This window comes from Electrona antarctica, assembly GCF_951216825.1.
Source record: "Electrona antarctica genome assembly, chromosome: 1".
NCBI lineage: Eukaryota > Metazoa > Chordata > Actinopteri > Myctophiformes > Myctophidae > Electrona > Electrona antarctica.
The window spans coordinates 36,428,110-36,443,453 of record NC_136806.1 but is presented as its reverse complement, the minus strand read 5'-3'; the positions used below and the strand labels follow the sequence as shown (position 1 = coordinate 36,443,453).

The 15,344-nt window shown below is 44.5% G+C and overlaps 1 protein-coding gene across 1 annotated transcript in view; it reads right to left on the bottom strand.

The window, feature by feature from the left end:
* Positions 1 to 915: 915 nt before the first annotated feature.
* uvssa (UV-stimulated scaffold protein A) overlaps positions 916 to 15,344 on the bottom strand; it is a 50,789-nt gene continuing 36,360 nt past the window's right edge. Inside the window, exons 12-17 of the mRNA XM_079496851.1 lie at positions 12,456 to 12,654; positions 11,133 to 11,267; positions 10,278 to 10,464; positions 9,951 to 10,053; positions 2,613 to 2,808; positions 916 to 2,124 (exon numbers count right to left, since the gene is read on the bottom strand). Of these exons, the coding sequence (XP_079352977.1) occupies positions 2,031 to 2,124; positions 2,613 to 2,808; positions 9,951 to 10,053; positions 10,278 to 10,464; positions 11,133 to 11,267; positions 12,456 to 12,654 (914 nt within the window). The 3' untranslated portion in view covers positions 916 to 2,030. The remainder of the gene's footprint in view (positions 2,125 to 2,612; positions 2,809 to 9,950; positions 10,054 to 10,277; positions 10,465 to 11,132; positions 11,268 to 12,455; positions 12,655 to 15,344) is intronic.

Here is a 15,344-nt window from a genome sequence, read left to right as displayed (position 1 = left end):
ACACACACACACACACACACACACACACACACACACACACACACACACACACACACACACACACACACACACACACACACACACACACACACACACACACACACACACACACACACACACACACACACACACACACACACACACACACACACACTCTTTGTCATAGCTGGCCGCTCGCCGCATTCTCATAAAAGGCTGTGTGTGGACATGGCTCCTAAATTAAAGTCCTCCACTCCTTCACAACTTTGCTGCTAACCTGTGAGCCAGGTCTGCACTCAGCGACGGCAACAGTATAACTCTACGCATGCGCAGTTTGATATCCCATAGCTTGTGGGGCTGTAACTAGGGAAACAATAGGTCCCATAGCCCAAACTATTTGGTGTATGCTAATGGTCAATGCCCGTGTGCAAATTCAGATAAATTGCTCCAGCCACTGAGGACTCGGAGAAGCGGGCAGAACAGAACAGTTTTTTTTAAGGTTTTGAGGACAGAGGTTTCCACTATTATACTATATAGGCTATTTATATATAGGATACCGGTATGTAGGATGTATCGTAGTTACGGCGGGACCCAGCGCAGACTATATGGATTTAGTTTCTGATATTGCTATCAAATTTTACTAAAATGTTTTAAAACCATGGCTGTGATGGATTTGCATCTTCAAGAGCGTATCTACCTTGTAGGAGATGGCAGCAGGACACTGATTATAATACATTTAGCAATACTCACCAAAACAAAGTGTGTTGAACATCTACTCTCTGTGGTGGAAACACTCTCAGCCTCCCACATTCTGTGTAAAATACACCTTTTGACCAGAAAAGAAAATATTCCACGGCATGGAAAAATGTTTTAGTTACTCCACTGGTTAATTCTGTCACATTAAACTGCTAAAATCAAGAAAAAAACAAAACAGCCTTAGGAATTCACAATTAATTTATTATCAAACACAATTTTAGTCAAAACACTGCTCAAATATAAATACACTTATCTCATTCTCCACAAAGGTGAGGATTAATTAGTTTTCTACAGGACAAAACATCCACAATCTCCAATCATAACAATAAAAGGATATTGACTAAATCAAGTGAAGATTCACATGCGTAGCCAGACAACTATTCCACAATCTCAGAATGCTAGAGTCTGGAACTACACCTCCTGAAATCCGAGACCACAAAAATACATCTTAAAATAAAAGAATGTCCATGTCCGCTAAGCAGCAATCTATATATGGTAAGATGATTTTGATTTATATTCGGATACATTAAAGATGACACGGAAGTGGGAAGGAGGCGTCAAATCCTCTATATGGCTTGATCATTTTCAGAGCTGTATGACGGAAGCATTTGAAAATTGTGGGAGGCAACAGTCTGCCTCGATAAAGGCACCCACACAAAACTACAATCTCATGTTGTTGAGATTGTAATGTAGCTATTTTCACTATTTCTGAAGGATTTCAAACATTTTGGAACAATTTCACCTATGACACTCCCACAATAAACCAAGTGGTTTAGTGTGTCGGTGGGTTTTCATAAATATTGAACCAATGAAAAGTATTAAGGGTATTAAAGGTTATTTATTTTCTCCATTTCCTGAAAAGCAAGTCTTGGATATATGTACATACTTCCACATGAAAGCGACAACATACACATGCATGAAGAGTCTTGCTGCTGTGTCCACAAGTTGGCACAGAACAGCATATTGAGGGGGTTCCAGTGCGTTCCCAGCGTTTTCTTTTTTTTTTAATGACAAAAATGTGAGAAAATGTGAATATTTTTAAACACATATTTTTGCCACAATGGTGATTGTACTGTATGGGGCTCCCTGGCACAAACTCTTTTCAGATGAGGTGTCCACTGTGGGGTCCTAGATGAGGTGTCCACTGTGGGGTCCTAGATGAGGTGTCCACTGTGGGGTCCTAGATGAGGTGTCCACTGTGGGGTCCTAGATGAGGTGTCCACTGTGGGGTCCGTGGCATGAAAAAGTTTGAAAACCACTGATCTTGGTTGTGACTGACGTGAAGGGACGGTGAGTCACTTGAGAGCATAGTTGAACTGGTTGGAAAACTTGTCATGCTTCCTGCTGTCAATTTGGGTCATTACTGCTGTGACCCTCCTCATGGAGCTCCTGAGATAGAGAGAGAGCGAGAGAGAGAACTTTTGAAATAGGGCTTAAGTGGTTATTCACAACATATTTTTTATTTGGCTCCCAGGAAGACACAAAATTAGGGATGCTAATTGACATTAACCGATGGCAGTAGCCAATATTTATCTGTTGTTGATAAGCCTACATTTAGCATTGGCTATGTTGGTGTGTTGGTTATCTGCAGCCTACCAAAATGTAGATTGGGAACAGTAATTTGTTGTATTGAAGATGTAATTTGTTTCCCTGGCACGAAAGGGGGAAATAAAAACAACAAAAACTAATCGCTATCGGCCAAGAATTTCCATATCGGTGCATCCCTAAACAAAATGTATCTTTTGTGGATCTCTGTGTTAAACCTTCCAGACAACTATACACAGTACACACATTACACTACATACTATATACCCGCAAGGGAGAAAGTCTGCAATGTAACATACTTCTAATAAGCTTCTGTCTAAAAAGTAACATACTTGTTAAAAACTTTTTTCTCCAGGCGTGAGCGACTGGTGTTGGCACTCTGTTTCAGATCACTGAGGTTCGGGTACTTCTTCTTCTTCTTTCCTTTGCCTTTGCCCCGCCCCTTCCCTCGGCCAAAGACCTTATCGGAGCCCAGGTCTTCCCCGGTCGCCGCCTCAATGTCCCGCATCAGCTCGCGGTCGCGCCAATCTGAAAGAGACACGTGAAACAAAGCACTGCTGAGGTGCGGTAGAGAACAGCCTAGCTTGAGGATCTTTTCCTTTCGGCTGTTCCCTTCAGGGGTCGCCACAGCCAATCATGATCTGCCTCCATCTCACCCTGTCCTTTGCCGCCTCTTCTTTCACACCAACTAACTTCATGTTCTATGTCACTAGATCCATAAATCTCCTCTTTGGACTTCCTCTATGTCCAAACCATCTCAGTGTCTCCGGAATGATCATTTATCATTTAACATATAACATGCGCTGTAGTTCTGACTCCTTCCTGATCCTATCCATCCTCGTTACTCCCAGAGAGAACCTCAACAATATAGTCTCTGCTACCTGCAGCTCTTTCTTTTCCTCTGGAATATTGACCACGAGTACTTCAAATCACAGGTCTCCGCCAGGTCAGGTAGGTTAATGTGGGCCAGCAATGTTCACAATTCAGTCATTATAGAGGTGAGTGGAATCTGTAGAATTTGAAGATTAATGTTGATGAAGTTATTGCACAGACATTCAAACTTTAGATGCCAATCTTAGCCAATCAGGATGGAATAAGAAAAATTGAATCACATGTCATCTTGATCACATGACTATAGAGATAATGTGTACCGATTTGCATGATGTTTTGACGAAATATGTGGAAGTAATATAAAAAATCACAACCGTGTGAAGTGAGGGGTGCTAATATATTAAAGTCTAACTCATGTTGATTAGGTGATGTAATGGTGATATAAAACAAATGGTGCCAACACAAACATTAAACGCCATTAACAATAAAGAGACAATAATGACGTAATGAGTTACATTATGATTTTCCAGTCATTGTCAATGGCGTTTACAAAGCAAACATTGAACTAAAGACAAACATTAAACCTGTGTATAGGAGGGGCTAGCACCTCTCAAAAATAGTGGGAATGTACGTGCAAAGTTCCAAGGCTATCGCTGCCTTCCTGATTTGAGCCATTATGTTCAAGATCAAGATGGCAATTTTTGCCAATCAGGAGGGAATATAAACAATCGGACAGATCCGTCTTGATCACATGACTATAGAAATAATGTTACAATTTGCGTGATGTTCGAACAAAATCTGTAGGAGGAATAACATTTTTGTTTTTACAAAGATCGGCCTCCTGGTGGCGTTATAAAAGGAATATGTGAAAAATGCAGGGCAGAGGTTTTTCTTTGGCCTCTAGGAAGTGTACAGTACGTGCAAAGTTTCACACCAATCCATCCAGTTACAGGTAAACACACTAATCTGCCCATTATAGCACCACCATGAGGCTGATTGAAATGGGATTTCTTACTTGGCATTTTGTTCAAAACAGACCACTACTGCAAACTTTGGAAGCCAATCTTGGCTAGTGGAATATGGAATATGAAAAATCCCAAAGATCCGTCTTGATCACATAACTATAGAGATCATGTGTACCGATTTGCGTGATGTTTGTACAAAATGTAATGTTTTGCAAACATCGGCCTGCTGGTGGCGCTATAACAGGACGATGTGAAATATGTGGGCAACTGGTTCTGTCATCTAAGGAGTGTCTTTGCACAGTTTCATGGTTGGTTGGTTTGGTCCAACGGTGTCGGAGATTAGCTGTTCACGGACGGACGGATGCACACACGCGCACACACATGCACGCACGCACTAAGAAACATGCACGTTAATATTTTGACGCTAACAGAAAGATGTCATACCATAAGACATGGTAATAAAGCATAGGATTAGGTAATGCAGAGTAATTACGACCTAAATGAAAAGACAATTCCCGGTAATGACGCTGTATTGCATTTAATTACAGATAAAGTGCTTGTAATGCAGAGCAATTAGGATGTAATTAGGATGTAAATGAAAAGGCCAGTTGTCTGCTGGCTCTCTTCCACTACTGTCTAAACAATGGCTCAGGGTCAATAACATGATGACAGATTTGCAGGCTCTGTGCTGTGCGTGTGTGTGTGTGTGTGTGTGTGTGTGTGTGTGTGTGTGAGAGAGGGGTTATTAATCAGCTATTTTGACTCTGTGTGTCCCTGGACCTTCAATTGTCTTCATCTCGTGCATGCACGCACACAGTCACACACACACAGTCACACACACACACACACACACACACACACACACACACACACACACACACACACACACACACACACACACACACACACACACACACACACACACACACACACACAAACACAGCGGTTAAGCATTAAGCAGCTGTTGTGTTTAGGACAATCATTACGGACTAAAGAGGTGCGCGCACGCACGCACACAGCAGTCAAGCAGCTGTTCTGTTTAGGACAATCATTACTAACTAAAGAGGTGCCGCTCAACTCACGCACACACGCAGTGTATGCGTGTGCATGTGTCCTCCATTATGTGGCCTCTGTAATCTTAGAGTGGCTTAAGTCGCCTCATTTGTCTGCTCTCATTCTCAAAGCCAGAGAGAGACAGACAGACAGACAGGGAGACAGACAGACAGACAGGGAGAGAGAGTCTTATGAAGTTAATCAGTGCTACAGCAGCGCTCTTTATTCTGTCAACACCTCTGAGCTGTTCCAGCTGGAGCCACCCACACCACACCACGCACGCGCACACACGCGCGCACACGCACACACACACACACACACACACACACACACACACACACGCACACACACAACGTAATTCAGAACTCGGTCTAGGGCAGTGCCTGTCAGAACTTTGTTCGACTGTTCTTGCACCTCCGAGATGTTCTGACTAGCCGAAGAAAGTTTGGATGGTGTGAGTGGTCAGAAGTGAGTTATTTCTGTTTCCGCATTTAAACAAATGTTGCACAGTGGGTTCTCAAAGCGGGGTCCAGGGACCATCTGGGTTCCTTGATGGGGTTCCAAATGGACTCGTATAGGTCTGCAACTCTGAGTGTATGGGGGTCCTGGAAATTGCATTCATAATTGCTAATGTGTAGGCCTACAGAAGGAACTTGTTGACTGCTGTGTTTTTTCTGCATTTTCCAGTGTTTTTTGTTTTTTACCCTTTTTCCAAAATAATGGACCTTGAAAACAGTCGTGCAACTGAAGCAATTAGAATATGACTGTAAATGAAATATCCTCATGTGATAAATTACGTGATATCGGAATGGCATAGACTGGCATACTTGCCGATACCAGCATTTTATGCATTAACGGCAGCTTTTCCGATACTTGCTAGGAGGTACTAAGTAAGTAAGTCAGAGAGGCTTATTGTCGGAATCAGCTAGGGTGTGGGAGTCTACCCCCGTTTCAATGCGCTAGACCTCTGGGATATGGAATGCTGAGGTGGAGCACACACCTACCATCAGCTCCCAGAACTTACTGCACGACATCAAGCCGTGCTCCTCATATGCTGAGTTGGCGGTGCCCGGGTTCGAACCCATGACCTTGCGCTCGAAAGGCGAGTGCTCTACCGACTGAGCTACCCGGACACAAAGGAGGTACTAGTCTCACGAGCCAACCTCCAGGAGGTACAAACACCTCTGAAATAAATCTCTAATGACCATGCATAAACACAACCTGTGGCAAGAAATGGCAAAACCTCCACACATCCATGGGAAACGCACCACAGTTTGTCAGAGGGAGTTCTGCTTCAGAGTTCTGCTTCAGTGCCTCGAGCGACAGAGCGAGTCGCGATGTTGCTAGGCAGATTCTTTGAGCAATATGGGCAAATTATTGAGTGTTCAGAACTGAGTTCTGAGGCTGTTTGAAATACTTATGTCCTCTGTATTCGGAACCTTCTTTAGATCGGCAAGCCCTTCCGAAACAGAAAACAGTTCTTGTTGGGTTGGACCACTAGCCAAATGAACCTTAACCACATGAAACCTAGCGTCCCTTTTTGGGGGGCATGTCATAATAGGTGCTATTTTTTGGTGTGTGAAACCGTATAAATCTCTATGGGACAGTGAATATAAATACTGAAACAGAGAATGTGTCTCAAATCTAAAGGGTCCATCAACCAACCAGAGTCCATCTCTCCCTCTCACCGTGACATTGATTCTCACACACACACACACACACACACACACACACGCAATTGTGGACAGTAAATGTGGATGGGTGTGTGTGTAGGTGTGATAGATGGACTGCTGGATCGATAGTGTAGTTAGTAACAAAAGATGCTATTTCACAATTCACTGGACAGCTCGCCATGGCCACACGCACACGTGCACGTGTGTGCACAGTGCACGCGCACACACACACACACACACACACACACACACACACACACACACACACACACACACACACACACACACACACACACACACACACACACACACACACACACACACACACACACACACACACACACACACACACACACACACACACACACACACACACACACAGAGATAGCCAGTGGTTAACAAGACACTGCAGGCAGCCAGTGGACATCCTGCAGATTGCTGAATCTCTTCTGAAGAGATTTGCACGTGCGAGCTGCACGCACACACACACACACACACACATGTGCGCGCATGCGTGCACACACACACACACACACACGCACACACACAAACAGAAATATGATTGTTGTCCAGATGGGTGCAGAACGGACTATTACCAGACAGCTGACTTTCTCAAAATGTTCTCCTTCACTCTGTCGTTTTCTTTTCTTCTGTCTTCTTCACACCTTTAACTATTTTATTGCCATCTACGTACATATCCCCCTCCCCCACGGGATGTTATCTGCCAGCTATGTACATGTTCGCAGGGCTCCAGCGGTCGCACCGGTGCGACTTGCAGGAAGGACGAGTGGAAGGAAAAAAAAAAACATCTTCGAGGTTACGTGGGCTGGTTGACTGCTCCACGGAAGCCCAGCCCATACCCAAGTATAACTGACATGGAGCTTTCAGTATAAATGGAGGCGCAGGACGTGTGGAGACTGGTGTGAAGACGTGAGTTTTGTCCCTTACCCTGTCGCGTGAGCCGCGAGTAAAGTTCGCGGTGCTTCCCCTATATTTGTACTTGATGAACGGACGTCATTGTGAACGTGTTCATTTCTGGCGTGTGTGAACGTCAGTTTCTCACGGTTCAACTTCGTTCAAGAGTGAGTGTTTCCATAGAGCCTTCCAGGTGAAACCCCCGCTAAAACACACCCATAAACAGGCCTTAATATCTAGCGGAAACCCCACCAATAAGCCCTTATCCGACACAAATGAACTAATCTTTCTCAGCCGTACAATTTCACTGGAGCACGCGCATGACTGGATCATCTGCATGATGATACAGTCATGCACGCAGACAGCAGACACAGAGAACATGTCCCGACTTCCGAGTCCCGACCCAAACACTGAGTGAGGAGGTAAACAGTTGTTTGATTAGACATAATGTGACACGAAGAATAGCTTCCAATAGCTTGTTATTGCTTGCGTCAAGGAGGTATGTGTCCATACATGATGATGTGCCCGATGTGGGGGCATGATAAGGTCATGTATTAATACGACGCTATACAAAGAAAAGAATGGTGCTACCTAATTGGTGGTGGCGCTACCAACTGAAAAGGTAGGTGGCACCAGTACCTGAGAAAAAGTGAGTCGGGAGCCCTTCATGTTCGTATAAAGCTTTACATCAAATCATCGGTTTAGTCGAAAATCAGCTTTTAGTCGAAAATTTACTCCATCACCCCCAGCACCAGGATCTTTGCACACGGCCCCCATAGATATTCAAAGTATAGGATTTTCAATGCCTCATAATAATTTTTTTTATAGATTTGTTTTGGGGCTTTTATGGCTTTATTGATAATGAACAGTAGACAGGAAAGGGGGAGAGAGAGATGGGGAGTGACACGCAGCAAAGGCCGTCAGGCTCGGGAGTCGAACCCGCGGCATGCCGTCCGGCTGGCTTGGCAGCCTAGGTGCCCAGACAGTTGAGCTAACCGTCCGGGCCACAATGCCTCATATGTGCGTGTCAATGCTTTTTCTGATCCATCCGAGGTTCGGATGCAATTTGTGATTTTGTCTCGCATCGTTCCCGACATGTTAACGTTTCTGGCGAAAGGTAAACAGCGTGAGCTACTGCTAATGCAAGGCGATCGTTACAATGGCGGCCTCCAGGTCCAGGTCGACAGTGAGAACCACAGTCAAAATGTAATCTTGCCTCATGGCGGCACGCTTATATATTGTTCTTGCATTTGTTCTTGCTTTACTGTAAATAGCTCTGGATTAAGAGTGTCTGCTAAATGCCTACATTGTAAATTGTAGTAGAGCGGTGCCAGGCCTACTTGGAACGATGCAAGAAGCATGTTTAAAAAAGCTGTCACGTTGCAATGTGACACGCTGTCAGCTTGTTGATCGTCTATGTTTGGAGGGGGCTTAGTACAGACCAGTTGTTCCCAAACTGGGGGTCGGGACCCCAAATGATCTTGTTGATTAGCCCAGTTGAAATGGAAATGGAAGCCCCACCCAGTTATAATGTCTGTGTCCCTTTTATGCCCATATATGGAGTTCTTTATCAGGCATGCCCAAATATGAAGTCTATGCAGATGTCAGAATGATGTCAGAACAGGTCAACTCCATATATGGAGATATAGGGGTGATCAGGTCCAGAGCCTGCATGGGCAGAGGCTTTTGTGCTGGTTCTGGACAACCGGCTATCAGACGGACTCGACACCAAGCACTGCACTCCCTATGGGGGTGTGGAACACGTGTGGCGAAATTTAAGTCAGTGGGGCGAACGGTTCTCGAGTTACGTGGATTAAAGACGGACACACATACATACAGTATGTAGTACGTACAGAGACTTGGTGCATTTATAGATAGACTAGAGCGGTGCCCGTGCAGAGGCCCCTCTACAGTGCCCGTTATGGGCCCTGTACTGGGCAGGGGCCCTGTCCAGAGCCCGGGCAGATGCCTTTTTGGAGTGGTTCTAGACAACCGTGGGTCCGACCGACTCGACACCGGGCACTGCACTCCCTGAGGTGGTGTGTCGAATTTGAAGTCGGTGGGGAAAACGGTTCTCGAGTTACGTGGATTACACACACACGTACGTAAAGACAGAGACTTGGTGCATTTATATAGATAGATAGATGTACATAAACATCATGAATAAAGGTTCCTTTTCAGGAAATGGAAAACTGAACCTGCGTGCGAGCACACATGTGTGTGCGTTTCTTACCAGGCTGCTCCTCTCTCTTCCTCCTCTCCTCCTGTACTCTGTCCTCCGCTCTGATTGGTCGACCCTGGGCGTCACGAGGGATGATCACCCCATGAAAGGGACACTGGTTTGACAGACAGACAGACCACCAATCAATCCCAATTCAAAATTCAGTGGAAGGAAGTGAAGCCGAATCAAATGTCAGTCCTGGCCGGAAACCCTGAGGTCTCGAGCTAAAAAGTTTGGGAACTGTTGTTGATGTAGATTGTAGAATATATACAGTACGTGTGTGTGTACTGTGTGTGTGTGTGTGTGTGTGTGTGTGTGTGTGTGTGTGCGCCCCGGTACCTTCAGGCGGTCCTGCCTCTGACACAGCGTGCCGTTGGGCAGGGGTGCGTGGCAGTAGTGTCCGACGGGGGTGAACTTCCCTGGGAAGGAGATGAACCTGCTCCTGCTCTCGGCCTCCAGCTCCTCGTTCACCACCTCCTGGCCCTCCTCCTCACACGGCACCCAGAACTGATGCTGAGCTGCTGACCTGGAATAGCATCAGCACAATCATGTTGTCTAACTTGTCTTTAACCCAATCTGGGCAGGAACCCCTTTTGGTGTTTTAAGCATTATGTTATGCTTTAGCTGTTGAAAAATAGCAGATCTACAAACTCATAGCGCGGCACCGAGTGCCTCGCTATGAACTTGTAGGTCTGCTATTTTTGAAAGATCGTGAAAATGTGGCGCAAATCTTTGAATACATATTCTTTCAGAGCGAATGTTTTTAACTAGAATCTTTGCTTCTGGGGGGTCCCTGGATTTGAAGATTTTCAGAAACGTTAGGTTAGGCTTTAGAAGGTGTTTTTAGAATCGGCATCAGGCCTAAATGGGGTGAAGTAGTGAAGTAGTGAACAACAATGATAATCTAAATATGATTAAAGGTCTTCATGAAACAATATTTTTGAATCAAATTCATAATGTGTTCTGGTTAGATCTACAATATAAAACATGGTGTACAGTATGCCCCGTGTTGACTATTGGTTGTCATTCTGTTTCGCCCTCTAGTGGTCAAGCACCCACATACAAATTGTGTCTGCTGAGTGTTTTGTGTGCATGCGTGTGTGTGTGTGTGTGTGTGTGTGTGTGTGTGTGTGTGTGTGTGTGTGTGTGTGTGTGTGTGTGTGTGTGTGTGTGCGTGTGTGTGTTTGCAAGTACCTGATGATCTTCCCAGCGCTGGGTTGCTCCGCCCCCCAGTAGAACAGGTCCAAACCGAACGGGACGTCGGGGACGTCCTGCCTGGACGCTGCGCTGGGAGGACAAGACTCAACTCTGACCTCCTCTGATCTGCTACTGGAGAGAGAGAGAGAGAGAGAGAGAGAGAGAGAGAGAGAGAGAGAGAGAGAGAGAGAGAGGCTATTGACACTTTTTGTTGCAATATCACAGCACAGGCAGTTGGTTGTGTTTGCCATCTACTTCTAGATCCAATTAGTGCAGTAGTGGACTCTATCGCACTCTCTCACATAAAGTGTACAGCCAACTTGTCTGTCTGTCTGTCTGTCTGTCTGTCTGTACCTCCAATGTCACTTATTTTGGAGTACCACACAAAGCTTAGATTGTAACTCCAACTCCGTTTTGTTTTTTTTCTTTATTATGAATTTGTCCTTTAAGTTTTTTGACCCAAAAGTTAACCATGTCTTCAGGGCAGCCTTCTGATCATTAAAGCAATCCGTACTCAAGTTATTTTGCCCCATTGACCCAAATGCATTTTTAATTTAATCCTAATCTAACTAGTAACTATCAGACTTTGACTTATTATTATGAGGCTTTTTTTGTTGATGGATGCAGTTGGAATTGGAATCATTGATTTAAATTCAGAGTTATTCGCGTTTTTAGATTTTTTATCCCATCTATTAAAATGGATAATAATTCTGCCCAACCGGAAATTACATGGAATGTTTCCTAATAGACCCAGGCTGTAGAGTGGAGCGCTCGGTTATCAAACGAGTAATGTTCCGTCTTTTGATTAAGGAGAAAGTCAACCAGTGAGTGAAGTGATGGTGTAACGATTAAACAAAAACATTCATTCAACACGACTTTAGCAGAAATACAGAGAACTCAGAGACAGCAGAGTACACCAGATATGGATTATTATTATTATTCGTTACACAGCTTGGTTGAATGATTGATTCTGATTGGTTCACTGGTGTGTTATTCCTCAATAACAGATAGATTCTTTAGCGGAAGCATTGAAATATTTTGTTCAAGTCTGAGTACATACTTTAAGAGCTACATTTCTTTCCCTTTTTTTCGGTCTATATAATGACCACATGAAGTAGCGTAATTCAATCAGCTTCACCTTCATCAGCTGCAACAGTAATTCGGTTAACCCTTCATTTTGGTGTTATCCTTTTATCATAAACTTTGACTGAACTACGTGTACCATTAACAATGTTAAGAAAGTATTCAATCAATCGATCAATCAATCAAATCACAGTGGCAAAGAGCCATTTTTTTGGGACAGCAGGGACAGGAGTGTACCTTCGCTCTGCCTCCTGTGGGAGGCGCTGTCGTAGGAGGCGCAGGGTGGCGGCGGCGCGGGTCGGGTCCTGCTCCTCCTCCAGAACCCTCTTCAACTTCCTGTGAAGGGCGGGGCCAGAGGAGGAAGAGGATGAGGGAGGAAGGGCAGGTTTCCTTTTGGCGGTTGGTGCAGTGGAGGTGGACGGACTGGGCTCCAGACCTGGAATATGAATACATAGGATTTGTTTCATGCATGTTGTCGACTTAAACGCAATTTTTCGTCGACTGCCTTTTAAAATATATATATATATATATATAAAAACAAAAAAAGCTAAATAAATATGTTGACAAAATTGTCAATATATTTATTTAGCTTTTTTTGTAAGTAAAAACTAGACTAAAATGTTAGGGAGGGACTAGTAGAAAGATACCCTGTATACACTTATACTGGTTACTGTTGAGTGAGGCCTCATACACACGTATCAAACGGATGTTCTGTGCTCTGTCTGTGATTAATGGCTGCCACAATGCAATTCCAATGGGAGTCACATGGTTTGACCAAACATTTGTGTTTGATGAGGCAGCAATCAGCAATAAAACACAATTGTGGCAGCCATTAATCACAGCCAGAGCACAGATCATTTGTTTGATACGTGTGTGAGGCCTGAGAAAACAATGTTACACATTAAGCTAATCAACTGGGCTAATCAACAAGATCATTTGGGGTCCCGACCCCCAGTTTGGGAACAACTGGTCTGTACTAAGCCCCCTCCAAACATAGACGATCAACAAGCTGACAGCGTGTCACATTGCAACGTGACAGCTTTTTTAAACATGCTTCTCGATTATCCGATTAACCGAAAAAGTCATTGACGCCAATAAGATTATCGATAGCTGCGGCCCTACTCCCTATCTCTCCTCTTTCGTCCTCCTCTCTACAGGTGAAATACGAGCAAATCCTCTCTACTGGCTTCAAATGGATCTAACATGGCAGAGATTTGTCTGCAGCCCAGGAGGCTGCAGATGTTAAGGCCTACCGATCAATGGACACAAATAGAGGGGGAGGGAGGGCGAGAGACAGAGAGAGAGAGAGAGAGAGAGGAGAGAGAGGAGAGAGAGAGAGAGAGAGAGAGAGAGAGGAGAGAGAAATGGGACACGGAAATGGCGTTTGTGAGAGAGAAAGGGACAGATTGGGACGGAGACGGGGAATGAGAGAGAAAGAGGGAGAGAGTGAAATATTGATTCGTCCAGGCTTGAGCAGAAGCCTGTAATTAAAATGTTAATTTGAGAAAAGGAGAGATAGTGTCCTGACAGCAGAGAGAGGGATAAGAGGACAGATAGAGTATCTATCGGAATGACAGCAGAGAATGGAGAAGGTGGAGAAAGAGAGAGAGAGAGAGAGAGAGAGAGAGAGAGAGAGAGAGAGAGAGAGAGAGAGAGAGAGAGAGAGAGAGAGAGAGAGAGAGAGAGAGCACTTGTAATGAAATGATTTTGCTAGTGGAAAGAAATGTAGGAAAGAGGAAGTGCCTGTGGCTGTTGAAGATAAACACGCTTTTGACATGTTGATGCATTATAGTTCATTACTGATACTTATCATAGAATATAATTACTGTCAACCTTTTTCATTTCAGGGACCCCCAGTTTGATATGCATTAGGCCACGGACATTTTCTGTCTCTGATGGGACCCCTTTAAAACCCTCAGTGTTTATTTAACCCTGAGAGTGTAGAAAATGTACAGTACACTTGTAAATTGTACATTTGTCCAATTTTTGTTACCCTTAAGGGTACATTTGGTTCCTAACTATAAATGATGTAGGTGGGGACTCCCTGGCACCCCCTACAATAACCCCTGGGAGTCCCAACAACAACAATTACCATAAAGTTCACCCAGCCATTTGTTTCAGGAAGTTGCAGTATTCCTACATTCCCCCATGGTGCATTATTTCCTTGGGGGAAGAACTGGCCTGGCCCACTTTGCTTGGCTGGGATGGCTCAAGTTTTAAGACAGAGTACAGTACATCAGTTCCATCCAAATATAAAACGGTCCAAAAAGAATGCCTGTCCTCAAAAATACAATTGAGAATATTATCCCCTACTAGCTTAGCTTGCCGCCAGAGAGTCAAACAAAGCACTCCCTCAGCAAACTCCACAGAAGGAGCCTTGTAGGAGAAGTGTTACGTGGTCAGATGGGTGGGCCAACTCCACAGAAGGAGCCTTGTAGGAGAAGTGTTACGTGGTCAGATGGGTGGGCCAACTCCACAGAAGGAGCCTTGTAGGAGAAGTGTTACGTGGTCAGATGGGTGGGCCAACTCCACAGAAGGAGCCTTGTAGGAGAAGTGTTACGTGGTCAGATGGGTGGGCCAACTCCACAGAAGGAGCCTTGTAGGAGAAGTGTTACGTGGTCAGATGGGTGGGCCAACTCCACAGAAGGAGCCTTGTAGGAGTAGTGTTACGTGGTCAGATGGGTGGGCCGTGTGCATTTTCAGAGCATGTTTATTTCAATGATCAATCAATCGATTGTGTTCCTGCTTTGGATCAACGGAACCAACATGGTTGCTATGTATTGACATCACGATGAAAACACATTTTTCAAGTTTTTAAAGACAAACATTATATGTATTTTCTTTTTTTTACATTCACGTTTTATTTATTTTGATTTACATACCGGTATTAATGTTATAATTGTAGTGTTCTGACAATTACTTAGGGGCCGACTTGCAATAGTCGGCCCCTAAGTAATGGGCCCTGGTATGCACATGCATAAAGTGAGTCGAGTGGCAAAGTGATAACGCCGTTAAATCAGCAATCAGAGCTTTCTGTTTGGATGTTTGGGCTGTCAATGCCAGAAAGTAGTTTTTTGCCACTCAGTAGGCATGCCCGCATAACTTCCGGGTACGTGCAATCGCGCA